General features: G+C 45.5%; 1 protein-coding gene across 1 annotated transcript in view; it reads right to left on the minus strand.

Annotated features, from left to right (window-relative positions):
* ppp1r37 (protein phosphatase 1, regulatory subunit 37) overlaps positions 1-19,351 on the minus strand; it is a 150,866-nt gene extending 131,515 nt beyond the window's left edge. Inside the window, exon 1 of the mRNA XM_072274543.1 lies at positions 17,610-19,351. Within this exon, the coding sequence (XP_072130644.1) occupies positions 17,610-19,071 (1,462 nt within the window). The 5' untranslated portion in view covers positions 19,072-19,351. The remainder of the gene's footprint in view (positions 1-17,609) is intronic.
* Positions 19,352-19,701: the final 350 nt, after the last annotated feature.

The raw sequence follows: 19,701 nt of genomic DNA on the forward strand, positions 1-19,701 counted from the left end.
ATCAAAGTTGCTGGTGAACGCAGCAGGCCAGGCAGCATCTCTAGGAAGAGGTGCAGTCGACGTTTCAGGCAGAGACCCTTCGTCAGGACTAACTGAAGGAAGAGTGAGTAAGGGATTTGAAAGTTGGGGGGGGGGGGAGATCCAAAATGATAGGAGAAGACAGGAGGAGGAGGGATAGAGCCAAGAGCTGGACAGGTGATTGGCAAAAGGGATACGAGAGGATCATGGGACAGGAGGTCTGGGAAGAAAGACAAGGGGGGGGGACCCAGAGGATGGGCAAGAGGTATATTCAGAGGGACAGAGGGAGAAAAAGGAGAGTGAGAGAAAGAATGTGTGCATAAAAATAAGTAACAGATGGGGTACGAGGGGGAGGTGGGGCATTAGTGGAAGTTAGAGAAGTCAATGTTCATGCCATCAGGTTGGAGGCTACCCAGACGGAATATAAGGTGTTGTTCCTCCAACCTGAGTGTGGCTTCATCTTTACAGTAGAGGAGGCCGTGGATAGACATGTCAGAATGGGAATGGGATGTGGAATTAAAATGTGTGGCCACTGGGAGATCCTGCTTTCTCTGGCGGACAGAGCGTAGATGTTCAGCAAAGCGGTCTCCCGGTCTGCGTCGGGTCTCGCCAATATATAAAAGGCCACATTGGGAGCACCGGACGCAGTATATCACCCCAGTCGACTCACAGGTGAAGTGTTGCCTCACCTGGAAGGACTGTTTGGGGCCCTGAATGGTGGTAAGGGAGGAAGTGTAAGGGCATGTGTAGCACTTGTTCCGCTTACACGGATAAGTGCCAGGAGGGAGATCAGTGGGGAGGGATGGGGGGGAACGAATGGTCAAGGGAGTTGCGTAGTGAGCGATCCCTGCGGAATGCGGGGGGGGGGGGAGGGAAAGATGTGCTTAGTGGTGGGATCCCGTTGGAGGTGGTGGAAGTTACGGAGAATAATATGTTGGACCCGGAGGCTGGTGGGGTGGTAGGTGAGGACCAGGGGACAACTTTATCCGCTCAGGGGATCTCCCATCCACTGCTACCAACCTTATAGTTCCCACACCCCGCACTTCCCGTTTCTACCTCCTACCCAAGATCCACAAACCTGCCTGTCCTGGCCGACCTATTGTCTCAGCTTGCTCCTGCCCCACCGAACTCGTTTCTGCATACCTCGACACGGTTTTATCAACCCTTGTTCAATCCCTTCCGACCTATGTTCGTGACACTTCTCACGTTCTTAAACTTTTCGATGATTTTAAGTTCCCTGGCCCCCACCGCTTTATTTTCACCATGGATGACCAATCCCTACATACTTCCATCCCCCATCAGGAAGGTCTCAAAGCTCTACGCTTCTTTTTGGATTCCAGACCTAATCAGTTCCCCTCTACCACCACTCTGCTCTGTCTAGCGGAATTAGTCCTTACTCTTAATAATTTCTCCTTTGGCTCGTCCCACTTCCTCCAAACTAAAGGTGTAGCTATGGGCACCCGTATGGGTCCTAGCTATGCCTGCCTTTTTGTTGGCTTTGTGGAACAATCTATGTTCCGTGCCTATTCTGGTATCTGTCCCCCACTTTTCCTTCACTACATCGACGACTGCATTGGCGCTGCTTCCTGCACGCATGCAAAACTCGCTGACTTTATTAACTTTGCCTCCAACTTTCACCCTGCCCTCAAGTTTACCTGGTCCATTTCTGACACCTCCCTCCTCTTTCTGTCTCTGTCTCTGGAGACAGCTTATCTACTGATGTCTACTATAAGCCTACAGACTCTCACAGCTATCTGGACTATTCCTCTTCTCACCCTGTCTCTTGCAAAAACGCCATCCCCTTCTCGCAATTCCTCCGTCTCCGCCGCATCTGCTCTCAGGATGAGGCTTTTCATTCCAGGACGAGGGAGATGTCTTCCTTTTTCAAAGAAAGGGGCTTCCCTTCCTCCACTATCAACTCTGCTCTTAAACGCATCTCCCCCATTTCACGTACATCTGCTCTCAGTCCATCCTCCCACCACCCCACTAGGAATAGGGTTCCCCTGGTCCTCACCTACCACCCCACCAGCCTCCGGGTCCAACATATTATTCTCCGTAACTTCCGCCACCTCCAACGGGATCCCACCACTAAGCACATCTTTCCCTCCCCCCCCCCCCGCATTCCGCAGGGATCGCTCACTACGTAACTCCCTTGTCCATTCGTTCCCCCCCCCCCATCCCTCCCCACTGATCTCCCTCCTGGCACTTATCCATGTAAGCGGAACAAGTGCTACACATGCCCTTACACTTCCTCCCTTACCACCATTCAGGGCCCCAAACAGTCCTTCCAGGTGAGGCAACACTTCACCTGTGAGTCGACTGGGGTGATATACTGCGTCCGGTGCTCCCGATGTGGCCTTTTATATATTGGCGAGACCCGACGCAGACTGGGAGACCGCTTTGCTGAACATCTACGCTCTGTCCGCCAGAGAAAGCAGGATCTTCCAGTGGCCACACATTTTAATTCCACATCCCATTCCCATTCTGACATGTCTATCCACGGCCTTCTCTACTGTAAAGATGAAGCCACACTCAGGTTGGAGGAACAACACCTTATATTCCGTCTGGGTAGCCTCCAACCTGATGGCATGAACATTGACTTCTCTAACTTCCACTAATGCCCCACCTCCCCCTCGTACCCCATCTGTTACTTATTTTTATGCACACATTCTTTCTCTCACTCTCCTTTTTCTCCCTCTGTCCCTCTGAATATACCTCTTGCCCATCCTCTGGGTCCCCCCCCCTTGTCTTTCTTCCCAGACCTCCTGTCCCATGATCCTCTCGTATCCCTTTTGCTAATCACCTGTCCAGCTCTTGGCTCGATCCCTCCCCCTCCTGTCTTCTCCTATCATTTTGGATCTCCCCCTCCCCCTCCAACTTTCAAATCCCTTACTCACTCTTCCTTCAGTTAGTCCTGACGAAGGGTCTCGGCCTGAAACGTCGACTGCACCTCTTCCTACAGATGCTGCCTGGCCTGCTGCGTTCACCAGCAACTTTGATGTGTGTTGCTTGAATTTCCAGCATCTGCAGAATTCCTGTTGTTTAGGTGCTAAGACAATACCAGATGACAGAGGAGCAGCATTTGGTCATTTTTGGCCCAAGGAGTCTGCTCTGCCACTCAATGGAAGGGTTATGGAGGACTATGGTCCTGGTGCAGGTTGCTGTGAGTAGGAAGTTTAAATAGTTTGGCATGGACTAGTTGGGCCAAAGGGCTGGTTTCTGTGCTGTACTTTGTTATGACTATATATTTATTTTTATACATTCTTTATTCTTCATTTGTTAAATTTTTTTTTAAAAAGGACTTCTTAAAATTGCTACATGATGGAGACAACACAGGGGGAGATAGATGGCAGGAAGGGAATTGTTTTGAGTTAAGATGAAAACAACAAGTTTTGGAAGCCTTTTTTTTTAATAACAGAGGTCGGAAGGAGGGAGGCCAGCCAGGAGATTGTTGGAATAAGTAACTCTAGAGGCTTGGCCGATAGCAAGTACACAGGGTCAAAGAGCTCAGCTTGGAGCGAGTCAAAACAATTAAAGTTGCAACAGTCTGGTTTAGCCTCAGACAAGAAAACACTCAACCCCATTACACTTTCCAGTCAGTGACTTACTGCGAAATTTCTATTTTTCAATCACTGTTGTACAGATTGGGCAGATACTAAAAAAGACTAAACAAGAGAAAATCTGCAGATGCTGGAAATCCAAAGCAACACACAAAAAATGTTGGAGGAACTCAGCAGGTCAGGCAGCATCTTTAGAACTGAATAAACAGTTGACTCTTTGGGACAAGACCCTTCTTCAGGACTGGGGGGGAGGGCAGGGGAGGGCAGGGGAGGGGAAGGAGGCTAACTGGAAGGTGATAGGTGAAGCCAGGTTGGTGGGAAAAATCTAGGGCTGGAGAAGAAGGAATCTGACAGGAGAGGAGAGTGGACCGTACCAGAAAGGGAAGGAGGTGGAGACCTGGGGAAGCAAGAGGCAGGTGAGAAGAGTTAAAAGGTCAGTGTGAGGAACAGAGGAGGAGTGGAGGAGGGTGGAAATGTGTTTACCGGAAGGAGAAATTGATACTCATGCCATCAGGTTGGAGGCTATCCAGATGAAATGTAAGATGTTGCTCCACCATTCTGAGGGTGGCCTCATCATGACACAAGAGGAGGCCACACACCCACATGTTAGAATGGGAATCAGAATTAAAATTTAATGTCTTTCCTTAAATTTCTGCAACCAGCCTGCTGAATATTCACACATACCTTCAATTTTAAGTTTGTCATGATAGATCTTTGCTTGTTTCATGGTCAGCATGCTGTTAAGCAGCATACAGTTGCAAGAAAAAGTTTGTGAACTCTGCAATTACTGCATTAATTTCTCATGATGTAGTCTGATATTCACCCCAAGTCACAGCAGTAGACAAACACAATTTGGTGGGGGCAAGGGGAAGGGAAGGAGGCTAGCTGGAAAGTGAAGCTGGCAGGGCGGGGGAGTGGGAAAGGTCAAGGGCTGGAGAAGAAGGAATCTGATAGGGGAAGAGGGGACCCAGGGGAAGTGACAGGAAAGTGAGAAGTAAAAGGTCAGAGTGAGGGGTGAGGGGGGTGGAATTTGTTTACCAGGAGAAATCAATATTCATGCCATTGAGTTGAAGGCTACCAAGACAGAATACAAGGTGTTACTCCTCCACCCTTAGGGTGATTTCATCTTGGCCCAAGAGCAGGCCTTGGACCAACACATCGGAATGGGAATGAGAATTAAAATATTTGGCTACCAGGAAGTTCCGCTCGTGACGGATGATGCAAAGGTGCTTGACGAATCAGTCCCCCAGAAAAGTCCTCACCTTCTATATCCCTTTCAGAATATCCCAATGCATTTTACACATAACAAAGTCATGAAATGTGGCAGGCAATCTATGCACAGCAAGATTCTAAAAACAGATGTGATGGTGATTGGATAATCCAAGCACTACTCAGCAAGGTTTAAATAATAGTCGGGGAAAAAGAACTTCTTTCAAACAGTTATGTGGAATCTTTCATATATATGCAAGGACTCTGTTTCATGCCTTTCAGACTCAGTTGACAGCTGGAGGGGTTGAAGTCAGAGCCTTCTTATTTCGAGATAGGAGCGTGACTGGGTCCAACTTAAAGGATGGATTTGGGTTGAGTCAGGTTGCAGGTGGTGAGGAAGGCAATAGCGGCATTAGCATTCATTTCAAGAGGACTAGAATATAGATTTAGATTATGAGAACACTCAGTCCTCTTTTATTGTCATTTAGAAAAGCATACATGCATTAAGAAATGATACAATGAATATAAAAGCAAGAATGTGATGTTGTGGCTTATGAATCACGGGTGAAGCACTTGGAGTATTGTGAGCAGGTTTGGGCCCCTTATCTAAGAAAGGATGTGCTGACACTGGAGAGGGTTCGAAGGAGGTTCATGAAAATGAGTCCGGGATTGAACAACTTGTCATATGAAGAACGTTTGATGGCTCTGGGCCACAAGAATTCAGAAGAATGAGGGGTGACATAATTAAACCTAATAAATGGTGGGAGGCCCGATAGAGTGGATGGGGAGAGGCTGTTACCTATGGTGAGAGTGTCCAGGGCCAGAGGACACAGCTTCAGAATAGAGTGGCATCCTTTTGGAATGGAAATAAGGAGGAATTTCTTTAGCCAGAGGGTGGTGAATCTGTAGAATTTGTTGGCACAGGTGGCTGTGGAGGCCAAGTCTTTATGTATATTTAAGGCAGAGGTTGAAAGATTCTTGACTGGTCAGGGGCATGAAGGGATACGGGGAAGAGAACAGGAGATTGGAACTGAGAGGAAACATTGACCAGCCATGATGAAATGGTAGAGCAGACTCGATGGGCCAAATGGCCTAATTCTACTCCTATATCTTATGGTGCCTGCCCTCTTCCTGTTCCTCAACCCACAACACTCACTGTTTGGCATTTCACTCTTTGACATCCTCAAATAACTGAGTGAAACACTGGCCGGAGGCACAAAGTTTCTCACAAACATGGCCATCTACCTCCCAGACAGGGGTGGGTAAGCCACCTATGTCCATAAGATATAGCAGAAGAATTAGGCCATTCAGCCCATCGAGTCTGCTCCACCAGACAATCATGACTAATTAATTGCTGATGTTGTTTTGATTTGTTGTGTTATTGTTGCCACTCGTGTTGTTCTGCTGAACATTGTGGGTATGTTATACTGGCACACTTGTCCCCACCACATCTTTAGGTTGTGCTGGTTGACCAGACGCCCCTACAAAGGACTGAGGATGGCTGAGAGGATCACAGACATCTCACTACCATTCATCGGGGACATTATCAGCAGCACTGCTTATGCAGGGCCCTTGGTATTATCAAGGATCCACCCATCCATCCAGCATCCTCTTTGACTTTCTACCATCAGGCAGGAGACTTTCTAACATCTTACACAAAAAAAAAGAACGGTCAGGATGGAAAATAGTTTCTTTCCTCAGGCCATTAGGCTTCCGAAACCCCCGCAGCATCGTATTCAAAGTGACACCAGCTATTTGTTCTGTACCTTACAATATTTAATTTATGCACTTTAGTTTGTTGTTTGTGTGTGATCCATTTGAAATGTGTCATTTGTGTTAACAAGTCAAGTTTGTTGTCATTTCACTATATACATGTATATAACCATATAATGTATATACAGATGAGGAAATGTTTCTTGAAACCAGGGTATAAAGCACAGTGGTACATACCACACATTTCACTGAATGTTTCAATGTACATATGATAAACAAATCTGAACCTGATTAACTTATGTAGGTTGAGTACACTTTATCTGAAATGCTTGGGGGGGGGGGGGGGGAAGTGTTTTGGATTTTGGAATATATAAAGAGATAGCCATCATTTCCAACTGTGAGTTTATGTGCTATGGGTAAGCAGACTTTGTCTTACACTTGTTCATCACAGATATATACTTAACAGTAAAGAACATTACATACCATTAATGCAATGAAAATATAATGTGTGCAGGGTAACAAAAGCAGCACAGCACCATCGGAAGAATACCGGAATCAGCTGTTGAACAATAACACACAACAGCAGGCTTTTGGTCTCTACCTATAATGCAGTGTTTTGATTAAAAGGTTACAATACACTGTATTTGTAGTCCTGAAGGAGGGTCTTGGCCTGAAATGTCGTCTGTACTCTTTTACATAGATGCTTCCTGGCCTGCTGAGTTCCTCCAGCTTTCTGGGTGTGTTTGTATTTTACTTTTTTGTAGGTTTTATGTAGGGTATAAAAATAATCAGCATTCTGGTGTTAGATTTTCATCAGTCACACTTTGAAAATGTAATGCCATTATGTAAGTTATAACAACTATCAGCACCGTAAACTTGTTCTGTTGCTAGATTTTTGTGATCAGCAGATGTTTTAAAATTTTAAATCAACACACAAAATGCTGGAGGGACTCAGCAGGTCAGGCAGCATCTAGGGAAAGGAATAAACAGTCGATGCTTGGGCCAACATCATTCTTCAGGACTGGGAAGGAAGGGGGAAGAAGTCAGAATAAAAAGATGGGGGGGGAGGGGAAGGAGGCTAGCTGGAAGGTGGCGGGTGGAGGCAGGTTGGTGGGAAAAGTCTAGGGCTGGAGAAGAAGGAATCTGACAGGAGAGGAGAGTGGACTGTACGAGAAAGGGAAGGAGGAGGACACCTAGGGGAAGCAAAAGGCAGGTTTGAAGAGGTAAAAGGTCAGCATGAGGAATAGAGGAGGAGTGGGAGGCTGGAAATGTGTTTACCGGAAGGAGAAATTGATATTCATGCCATCAGGTTGGAGGCTATCCAGATGAAATATAAGGTGTTGCTCCACTATCCTGAGGGTGGCCTCATCATGACACAAGAGGAGGCCACACACTGACATGTCAGAATGGGAATCAGAATTAAAATTTAATGTCTTTCCTTAAATTTCTGCAACCAGCCTGCTGAGTATTCACAATTACCTTCAATTTTTAGTTTGTCAAGATAGATCTTTGCTTTTATCTAGTCAGCATGCAGTTTAGCAGCATACAGTTGCAAGAAAAAGTTTGTGAACCCTTTGCAATTACCTAATTTTCTGCATTAATTACTCATAATGTGGTCTGATATGCACTAGTCACAATAATTGACAAACATAATTTGCCTAAACTAATAACATACAAACAATTGTACTTCTTCTCAGCAATACTGAGTACACTATTTGAACAGTCACAGTCTAAGTTCAAAAAAGTAGGCGAACCTCTGGGGTAATGCCTTCTGCAAAAGCTATGGCCCTTCAAATCCCAAGAACTTTCTACACAGGTACAATTGAGCGCATCCTGACTGGCTGCAACACTGCCTGGTATGGGAACTGTACTTTCCTCAATCGCAGGACTCTGCAGAGAGTGGTGTGGACAGCCCAGCGCATCTGTAGATGTGAACTTCCCATGATTCAGGACATTTACAAAGACAGGTATGTAAAAAGGGCCTGAAGGATCACTGGGGACCCCAGTCACCCCAACCATAAACTGTTCTAGCAGCATAAAAGCCAGGACCAACAAGCTCCGGAACAGCTTCTTCCATCAGGCCATCAGACTGACAAATTCATGCTGATACAATTGTATTTTTATGTTAGATTGACCGTCCTGTTGTACATACAATTTATTATAAATTATTATAAATTGCACATTTAGACAGAGATGTAATGTAAGGATTTTTAGTCCTCATGTTTTGAAGGATGTAAGAAATAAAGTCAATTCAATTCCAATCAATAAAATGCCCAATCCACCTCCTTTAGCATCTGAGCTTGAAAATCCGTGGCAGATTTCACACGTACTGTAGGTTGAGTACCTGTTATCTGAAAAACTCCAAAATCTGAATTTCTTTCAAGTGATGACATGATGTCACAGATGGAAAATTCCACAAGACGCTGGGAAGGTTCCCAGGTGATGCACAGGTCTCTGCACACCACGGACAGTTCTGAGAAGTGATCTCTCTTATGTAATCAACAGAAGTTAATGGAAAAAATAGAAAAGCTCTACATAAAGCGAAAAATGAAGAATCCAATGGTGTTTTGAAAGTGTTGATCTGTCAGTTCTGGAGTGAACATACAGTTGCAAGAAAAAGATGGTGAACCCTTTTGCAATTCCCTAGTTTTCTGCATTAATTACTCAGAAAATGTCTGATTTTCATCTAAGTATCAATAATAGACAAACACAATCTGCCTAAACTAATAACACACAGACAATTGTAGTCGTCATATTGAACACATTGTCTAATCATTCACAGTCCATGCTGGAAAAAATATGTGAAACCTTGTATTTAGTAACTGGTAGAACTTCCTTTAGCAGCAATAACCTCCATCAAATGTTTCCTCTAGTTACTGATCAGACTTGCACAACAACAAGGAGGAATTTTAGACCATTCCTCCATATAAAACTGTTTCAATTCCTCAATATTTTTGGGATATCTTCTATGAACATCCCTCCTCAGGTCATGCCACAGCATCTCAATTGGGTTAAGGATCACTCAGCAGTGGTTTCTAATGCAGCGTCCTCCCATGAACACCATTCTTATTCAGTGTTTTTCTTGTAGTGGACACATGAACAAAGACTTCAGCAAGTTCTAAAGATTTCTGCTGATCTTTTGTTTTGTTACATAGAACATAGAAATCTACAGCACATTACAGGCCCTTCGGCCCACAATAATGTATGTACAGTGTAGTATCACTTACGGGAATCGGGAAGACATCGAGCACACTGATGATGGTGTGTTAGGCTGAGTTGTCGGAGTTTGGGGTGGTGCAGTGGCCCCCACCCTCCAGGCAGCGACCTGATACCGATCCGCGAAGTATGCAGGGGTACAGCAGTAGCTGGGACGCACCCAGCACATCTTATAAGAAAAAAGCCGATATAAACAAGCTAATTAATTAGGTGCCGCCCAGTTCATAAACGTCAGCCCAGATCAGAGGCGACGCAATCGGCAATCGCCTCTGATCTGGGCCGACAATTACATGTCGAGTGGCACCTAATTAATTAGCTTGTTTATTTCGGCTTGTTTCTTAAAGATGTGTTGGGTGCCTCCCGGCTACCACTGCATTCTCCGCGAATCGGTATCTGTCCGTGGCCCGGGGGTTGGGGTGGTAGGACACTGGGGTGTCATCTCATCGTCGATCAGGGCAGGCAGGTCATCTTCTTCTATGTCTACCTGCCTCGATGTCGAAGGTCGAGGTTCATCGTCTGCTGTGGAAGGCTTGAAAAAAATGACAGTATGCTTGACTGCTAGCCTCGTGCATTTTTCTACCATATAGTTCTTTGTAAGCACTCAAATCATCTTGCAAATATGCTCTAAACTGACGTACCATTTCAAAATTAAAGTCGTACTTCATCATTGCAGCGAAAATCTCACGCAGTTGCTTCACGTTCAGTTCCTGGATGACTTCACTTTCGGTCTGTCGCTACTGCATTCGGTTTCAATTGTTATCCTTTCCTTCCAATTGCATCAGCTCTTCATCTATCAGTTCTTGGTCATGGGATGCCAAAACCTCTTCAACATCATCTTCGTCAACTTCCACAAGTCAAACTCACTTTGTCCTTACTTCGTTCACCACGATCGAAACGCTTAATTATGTCTAGTTTTACGCTAAGTGTAACACCCTTACGAGCTCCTTCAGGCTTTTTCGATACCTCAGAACTCATCTTGCTAACAGCTGCTCACAGGCACGTGTTTAAGCAATGCCGGTGAGAATGCAGTTCTGAATCCGGGAGAGAGCGGCTGCTCGAGGCGCGCGCTGATTTTTATCGCGCGCTGATTTTTATCGCACACTGCTTTTTTTTGTAACAGTGAAAACACCTTCTGTTAGCGAAACAGGTAGCTAATGTAGGTCTTTTATAACAGTGAGGTTTCGTAAAGCGAACGTTCGAAAAGTGGGTGACACCTATAATTATAACATATAGTTATAGCAGTACAAAGCAATACCATAATTTGATGAAGAACGAACCATGGGCACAGTAAATAAAGTCTCAAAAGTCCCCGAGTCCCCGATAGCAGGCGGCAAAAGAGAGAAGCTCCCTGCCATAAACCTCCAAGCACCGTCAACTTGCCGATGCCGTGGAAGCAGCTGACCACAGCCCACACTGAGTCCATCCTTCCGAAAACTTTGAGCTTCCCACCAGCCTCTCTGATACAGCCTCCCGAGCGCCTTCGACCTCACCCCGGCCACTGACACACTCAAAGCTGAGGATTTCGGGGCCTTCTGCTCCGGAGATTCTGGTTACCACACAGTAACAGCGGCAGCCCGAAGCGGGCATTTCAGAAGTTTTCCAGATGTTCCTCCATACTCTCACGTCTGTCTCCATCAAATCAGCATTGTGCACGGTCCCCTACTTGACAGATAACAGATATCATCACCGAAGTGGCCGCGCGTGCTGCCATCGCGCTGCCATCTTCTCCTCCTCCTGTTCAGGCAAATTGAGCACAGTACTCCAAGTGGGGTCCGACCAGGGTCCGATACTGCTGTAACATTACCTCTCAGCTCTTAAACTCAATCCCATGATTGATGAAGGCCAATGCACCGTATGCCTTCTTAACCACAGAGTCAACATGCACAGCTGCTTTGAGTGTCCTACAGACTTGGACCCCAAGATCCCTCTGATCCTCCACACTGCCAAGAGTCTTACCATTAATACTACATTCTGCCATCATACTTGATCTACCAAAATGAACCACTTCACACTTACCTGGGTTTTTTTTCTTTTTCAATATTTTTGTTCATTACTTACATAGACGAATACAAAACATGTTATGATATTATGGAAACAGAAACAAGATTGAAATGCCCCATAACTATGTATAGTAAATTAACCACTTATCTGGATTGAACTCCATCTGCCACTTCTCAGCCCAGTTTTGCATCCTATCAATGTCATGCTGTAACCTCTAACAGCTTTCCACACTATCCACAACACCTCCAAACCTTGTGTCATCAGCAAATTTACTAACCCATCCCTCCATTTCCTCAACCAGGTCATTTATAAAAATCACAAAGAGAAGGGGTCCTAGAACAGATCCCTGAGACACACCACTGTTCACTGACCTCCATGCAAAATATGACCCGTCTACAACCACTCCTTGCCTTCTGTGGGCAAGCCAGTTCTGGATCCATAAAGCAAGGTCCCTTAGATCCCACACCTCCTGACTTTCTCAATGAACCTTACATGGGGTAGGTACCTCATCCAATGCCTTGCTGAAATCCAAATATACTACATTTACTGCTCTACCTTCATCAATGTTTGTAGTCACATCCTCAAAAAATTCAATCATAGTCATACTTTATTGATCCCCGGGGAAATTGGTTTTTGTTACAGTTGCACCATAAATAATAAATAGTAATAAAACCATAAATAGTTAAATAGTAATACGTAAATTATGCCAGTAAATTATGAAATAAGTCCAGGACCAGCCTATTGGCTCAGGGTGTCTGACCCTCCAAGGGAGGAGTTGTAAAGTTTGATGGCCACAGGCAGGAATGACTTCCTATGATGCTCTGAGTCGCATCTCGGTGGAATGAGTCTCTGGCTGAATGTACTCCTGTGCCCACCCAGTACATTATGTAGTGGATAGGAGACATTGTCTCCCAGGCTGATCAGGCTCGTAAGGCACGACCTGCCTTTGACAAAGTCATGCTGACTATTCCTAATCATATTATGCCTCTCCAAATGTTCATAAATCCTGCCTCTCAGGATCTTTTCCATCAACTATGGAGTTCAACCTGGAGAAGTGTGAGGTGGTACACTTTGGAAGGACAAACTCCAAGGCAGAGTACAAAGTAAATGGCAGGATACTTGGTAGTGTGGAGGAGCAGAGGGATCTGGGGGTACGTGTCCACAGATCCCTGAAAGTTGCCTCACAGGTAGATAGGGTAGTTAAGAAAGCTTATGGAGTGTTAGTTTTCATAAGTTGAGGGATAGAGTTTAAGAGTCGCGGGGTAATGATGCAGCTCTGTAAAACTCTGGTTAGGCCACATTTGGAGTACTGTGTCCAGTTCTGGTCGCCTCACTATAGGAAGGATGTGGAAGCATTGGAAAGGGTACAAGGAAATTTACCAGGATGCTGCCTGGTTTAGAGAGTATGCATTATGATCAGAGATTAAGGGAACTAGGGCTTTACTCTCTGGAGAGAAGGAGGATGAGAGGAGACATGATAGAGGTATACAAGATATTAAGAAGAATAGTTAGGGTGGACAGCCAGTGCCTCTTCCCCAGGGCACCACTGCTCAATACAAGAGGACATGGCTTTAAGGTAAGGGGTGGGAAGTTCAAGGGGGATATTAGAGGAAGGTTTTTACTCAGAGAGTGGTTGGTATGTGAAATGCACTGCCTGAGTCAGTGGTGGAGGCAGATACACTCGTGAAATTTAAGAGACTACTAGACAGGTATATGGAGGAATTTAAGGTGGGGGGGGAGGTTATATGGGCGGCAGGGTTTAAGGGTCAGCACATCGGGATCAATAAAGTCTGTCTGTCTCTCATTGTGGGCCAAAGGGCCTGTACTGTGCTGTGCTGTACTATTCTATGTTCTATAACTTACCAACCACTGAAGTAAGACTCACGGGTCTATAATTTTCTGGGCTATCTCTATTCCCTTTCTTGAATAAGGGAACAACATCTGCAACCCTCTAATCCTCCGGAACCTCTCCCCTCCCCATTGATGATGCAAAGATCATTGCCAGAGGCTCAGCAATCTCCTCCCTTGCTTCCTTCAGTAGCCTGGGGTACATCTCATCCGGTCCCAGAGACTTATCCAACTTGATGCTTTCCAAAAGCTCCAGCACATCCTCTTCCTTAATATCTACATGTTCAAGATTTTCAATCCGCTGCAAGTCATTCCTACAAATTACCAAGATCCTTTTCCGTAGTGAATACTGAAGCAAAATATTTATTAACTACCTCTGCTATCTCCTCTGGTTCCATACACACTTTTCCACTGTCACACTTGATTGGTCCTATTCTCTCATGTCTTATCCTCTTGCTCTTCACATACTTGTAGAATGCCTTGGGGTTTTCCTTAATCCTGCTCACCAATGCCTTCTCATGGCCCCTTCTGGCTCTCCTAATTTCATTCTTAAACTCCTTCCTGCTAGCCTTATAATCTAGATCTTTATCATTACCTAGCTTTTTGAACCTTTCATAAGTTTTTTTCTTCTTGACTATATTTTCAACAACCTTTGTACACCACAGTTCCTCTACCTTACCATCCTTTCCCTGTCTTATTGGAACGTACCTATGCAGAACGCCACACAAATATCCACATTTCTGCCATACATTTCCCTGAGAACATCTGTTCCCAGTTTATGCCTGATAGCCCTATATTTCCCCTTACTCCAATTAAACACTTTCCTAACTTGTCTGTTCTTATCCCTCTCCAATGATATGTAAAGGAGATGGAATTGTGATCACTATCTCCAAAATGCTCTCCCACTGAGAGATCTGACACCTGACCAGGTTCATTTCCAATACTAGATCAAGTACAGCCTCTCCTCCTGTAGGCTTATCTACATATTGTGTCAAGAAACCTTCTTGAACACACCAAACAAACTCCACCCCATCTAACCCCCTTGCGCTAAGGAGATGCCAATCAATATTTGGGAAATTAAAATCTCCAACCACAACAAATTTATTTTTCACTGTTGACCTTCAGGGTAACATGTATAGTGACCATGCCCCTCCCCACCCCTAGCAACATCATAGTAACATTGATTAAACCCAACAGAGCAAACGTAAACAGAAAGTTGGCTCCTCAGTACCAATTTTCAAATAAATGGAATAAGAAGGGAGGTAACTTATTTTGAGCACCTCAGTCAAACCGTCAGCCCACTGTAATAAAACAAACAAATCTGCATTTACCCTGAAGGCAGGTTCTTCTTGAACACGTTAAGATTCAAAAGCTCAGGAGGGGATGATACCTTGTTGTCTGCTGGCCCTCACAATATTCATAGTCATACTTTATTGATCCCGAGGGAAATTGGGTTTCATTACAGTTGCACCAACCAAGAATAGAGTATAGATATAGCAATATAAAAACTAATTAAATAATAATATGTAAATTATGCCAGGAAATAAGTCCAGGACCAGCCTATTGGCTCAGGGTGTCTGACCCCCCCCAAGGGAGGAGTTGTAAAGTTTGATGGCCACAGGCAGGAATGACTTCCTATGACGCTCAGTATTGTATCTCGGTGGAATGAGTCTCTGGCTGAATGTACTCCTGTGCCCAACCAGTACATTATGTAGTGGATGGGAGAAATTGTCCAAGATGGCATGCAATTTGGACGGCATCCTCTTTTCAGACACCACCGTCAGCCAGTTATTCACTAGCTATCTGACCAGGGTAGTCTTCAATGTATTTATTTATTAACTTATTCAGAGACAGCTTGGAATAGGCCCTTCCAGGCCTTCGATCCACACCGTGCACCAACCCCCAATTTAGCCTTTGGCTAATCACGGGATAACTTACAATGACCAATTAACTGTGGGAGGAAAGATGAGTACCCGGAGGAAGCCCATGCAGTCAAAGGGGAGAGAACACAGAAACTTCTTACGGTCAGCGGTGGGAACGGAACCCTGGCCATTGGCACTGTAAAGTGTTGTGCTAACCCTACCCTACTGTGCCACGGAACATTCAACCTTGCTCTCACCCACTATGTTCAAATTGAGAAGGCGTTGGGATCGTATGAACAAAGTACATACACACAGAACATAACAACAGCACAGTACAGGCCTTTCAGTCCACAATGTTGTGCTGAACTTTTAACCTGCTCTAAGATCAATCTAACTCTTCCCTCCCACATAGCCCTCCATTTTTCTGTCATCCATGTGCCTAAGAGTCCCTTAAATGTATCTGCCTTTACCACCATACCTAGCTGCAAATTTGCTGCCAAAACCACTGCAAACATTGTGTAAAAATGTAACATTCATGCTTTTAAGTTCAAATTCAAAGTACATTATCTAAGTGTGTACAAATTATACAACCCTGTGATTCATCTCCTTACCGGCAGCCACAAAACAAGGAACCTGAACGAATCCATTTAGAAAAGACAGACAAATGCACAGAGAGGGAGAAAACAATGTAACTCAAATAATGTAAAGAATAAAAGCAAGCAACACCATTTAGAATGAAATTGAGTCGGTAGACACGAAGCCTGGAGCAGTGAGAATAGGCCCACAGCCTCAGCCTCAGTTCAAAGTGCAAATTTAAAACATCACATAGAAAGTAGTTGGAGTCTATTTCCACTTAACGTTCACTCGCCACTCTGTGTTAAAAACCCACCTTGCATACTCTCCTCCCAATGCCTTAAAATTAAGCCCCTTTCTGCTTGATCTATGCCTCTGTCAAGTCACCTCTCATTTTCCTTCACTCCAAAGAGAAAAGCCCTAGCTCAATCAACCTATCCTCATAAAACAAGGTCTCTAATCCCGGCAGAATTCTGGTAAATGTCCTCTCTACCCTGTCTAGTGTTTACACATCCTTAACAAGGTGACAATAATTTAATTGTGGTCTAACCAGGGTTTTTAGAGCTGTAAGATGATATAAAATATTATTCTGTCTAGGATAGTCACATACTTCTCAGCAAGTTTAGTGAGCTGGACTGAGAACGCAGGGTGACTGCTCCCTCAGACCTAGGACAGAGTTTCCCGACCTGGGGCCCTCAGACCCCTTGGTTAATGGTAGGGGTCCATGGCATAAAAAGTTAAAAAGGTTGTAACTCAGTTGGGAGGTACAAGAGAAATTACATCTCCACATTTTGCCAGCTCCACAAGTACAACACCACCAACGGAGGCTAGGAACCTAACACCTACAGTATTGAGGGCTGTCATAAGTTTGCAGAGATTCAGCATGTTATCTAAAACTCTGACAAACTTCTTTAGATGTGCGGTTGAGAGTGTATTGCCTGGCTGCATTACGGCCTGGTATGGAAACACTAATGCCTTTGAACAGAAAATCCCACAAAAGGTAGCGGTTTCAGTCCAGTACATCAGAGGTGAAGCCCTCCCAACCATTGAGCACATCTACATGAAACGCTGTTGCAGGAAAGCAGCATCTGCTATCGGAGATCCCCACGATGCAGCTCTTTTCTCACTGCTGCCATCAGATAGAAAGTACATGAGGCTCAGGACTCGCACCACCAAGTTCAGGACCAGTTACTATCCCTCAACCATCAGGCTCTTAACAAAAGAGGATAACTACACTAATCCATTGAGATGTTCCCACAACCAATGATCTCACTTTAAGGACTCTTTATCTTGTTATTTCACACTCTCCTTATTTAAATTTGCACTTCCACAGTTTGTTGCCTTCTATGCTCTATTTAATCTTTCATTGATCCTTTTTATAGTTACTCTTCTACAGATTTGCTAAGTATGCCCACAGGAAAATGAATATCAGGGTTGTATGAGATGCCCTGTAAGTACTCTGATTATAAGACTTACTTTGAAGTTTGAAGCATGGAACAATTATATACAGGGTCTGGCAAGTGAAATGTATGGTCATATTATCCATGAGGTTAGTAAAGAACAGAAAGAACCACCAGAAAAATAAATAATAAGGTATTCTAGACTTTACCATGTCTCCAAGGATCTTTAGGTTCCACTGCACCAGAAACGATGGCCTCATCTGAGGGAAAGGTTACCCTCTTCACAGCGTGCTTTCCCCGGCCGTCTGCAGTGGGTGAGAGTAATGTGGAGTCGTCGGGCTGGTCCGGGCTGGGGGGCATCAGGGCAAGCGGATGGGCTATGTTGCTTCCAAGGGGGGAGAGCACATCCAATGATACATGAGGAGGAGCAAAATGCAAAGGCCAATTGCCACAGGGCGATGTTGACAAGCTGTCAGTGCTTGCTGCTGTTTGTAACTCCTCACTGCCCAATTCCATTTCCTCACAGTCCTTCCCCTGGAAATTCACGCTGCTCTCTGCTTCCAAAATTAGTTCAAAATCCTTCTTGACATCATACTCTGCAGGAGTCTGTTCAGAGATGCTTTTAGCCTCCTGCAGCACCACACTCAGTTCCAAGGCTTGGCTGCTACCCTCTCTGTCACTTTCTCCAATTCTCGTCTGCTGTATTCTTTTCTCAACAGCTTCATCTTCTAAATTCTTTGCCAGTGAAGCACTCTGTGTGAACTCCTCTCTCATGCAAACTTCCTGCCTTCTCCCTTGTTCTTCTAGTGTCTTCTCTCTTGTCAGACTATTCACCCCAGGCAGACCAGCTTCTGGGCCCTTTCCCTCCATTCTGTTCCCCATCAACATATCTTTGCCCTCATTCACCCCCACCTCTTGTGATGCTCTGTCAGGCTCCCGTGTGGGCACCCTGCTTTCCGCTGCACACCGTGATGCTGCCTCAGTTCTCCCAGTCTCTTCACTGCTTTTCCCTTCAGCTGCCAACACATTCACTCCAGCCTGCACCTGCTCTCTCTCCAGCTCAGTTTTTGAGCCCTCAAATTCTAGCAAGCAGTTACCCATTCCATCCTCTGGGCTTCTTCCATTTTGCAAGTGAACATCTTGCTCACCCTCTTTCACTTCCGACCGGCAGTTAAACGTTACGCTGGCCTCCACTTCCCCTTGACACCGGCGGTTACCATTTCCAGGGATGAACCCTCCATCCTCTCGTAAAGTACTACCCCTACTGTGACACCAACCCTCTTCAGCGTGCGTATTATTCCCTTCCCGAGGCCACACCCTTTTCAGGTGGCAGTTACTAACCTCCACCTCTCCCAGATCAGCCTCTTCCACATTGTTGTTACTCTGATCGTGACAAATGCCCCCTCCCAGGTTAGCATTATCTCCTTGCTGGTGTGACTGACCATTGAGAGGACTGTGGCTGACCCTCACCTCCTCCTGATGGGCCTCTCCCGGGTTATTATTAACCTGACTGTGGCAGCTACCTCGTATCAGGTTAGCATTACTCTCCTGTTGGAGTGCGGCTATCCTCACTTCCCCTGGAGTACCGTGACACTTGCTTGCTGCCGGGTTGGTGGGGTCCCTATGACTAAAAGGATGGGCTCCCTCTTCAGGGGTATCACAGGCCTCCATACCCCACCCCCGGGCCCGGGACAATGTTGTCCTGGACCCTGGGGTCCGAAACGATGCAGCCTCGTACCCCGACCTTGGTGCCACAGTCCCCCAGCCGGGGCCTCGGCCTCTCCGCTGATGCTCAAAGCCCCCTGTATGCCTCCCTAGACTATTCCGCTGCTCTCAGTCTCGACCACGCCGCCCAGCCTCATGAAATCCACCGGAGCTCACACGCCACCGCCGCTCACAAACTAAATCGATTCGGTTGTTGTCCGGGTGGAAAGGCGGCCCGAACTCTGTCTCCTTCTTCCTAACCGCACTTTCGCCCAGCAGCACTTGGGAGCGACACTGGGTCAAATACAAATCGGCAGCCTCGACAACTTGATTCAGAACCGCCTGGCGGATTTAAATCAATCATAAATATATTTGAAGTGATTCTGTCTCAGTTTTAGTAATTTATCGAACGTCGATTGAAGGTGTTGTCGAATCTGCCGATTGGTTTCTGCAACTCGGACTCGGCAACCATTTTGCAAAAGAAGTAAACAGAACCGGCTTGTCCCTGCCAGCTCAGAGGTTGTGGGTTCGATTCCCAGCGCCGCGCCTCCAACTACGGGTAAAAAAAATCCTAGATCTGTTTCCAATTGCGTTTAA

Source organism: Mobula birostris, chromosome 12, assembly GCF_030028105.1.
Source record: "Mobula birostris isolate sMobBir1 chromosome 12, sMobBir1.hap1, whole genome shotgun sequence".
Lineage (NCBI taxonomy): Eukaryota > Metazoa > Chordata > Chondrichthyes > Myliobatiformes > Myliobatidae > Mobula > Mobula birostris.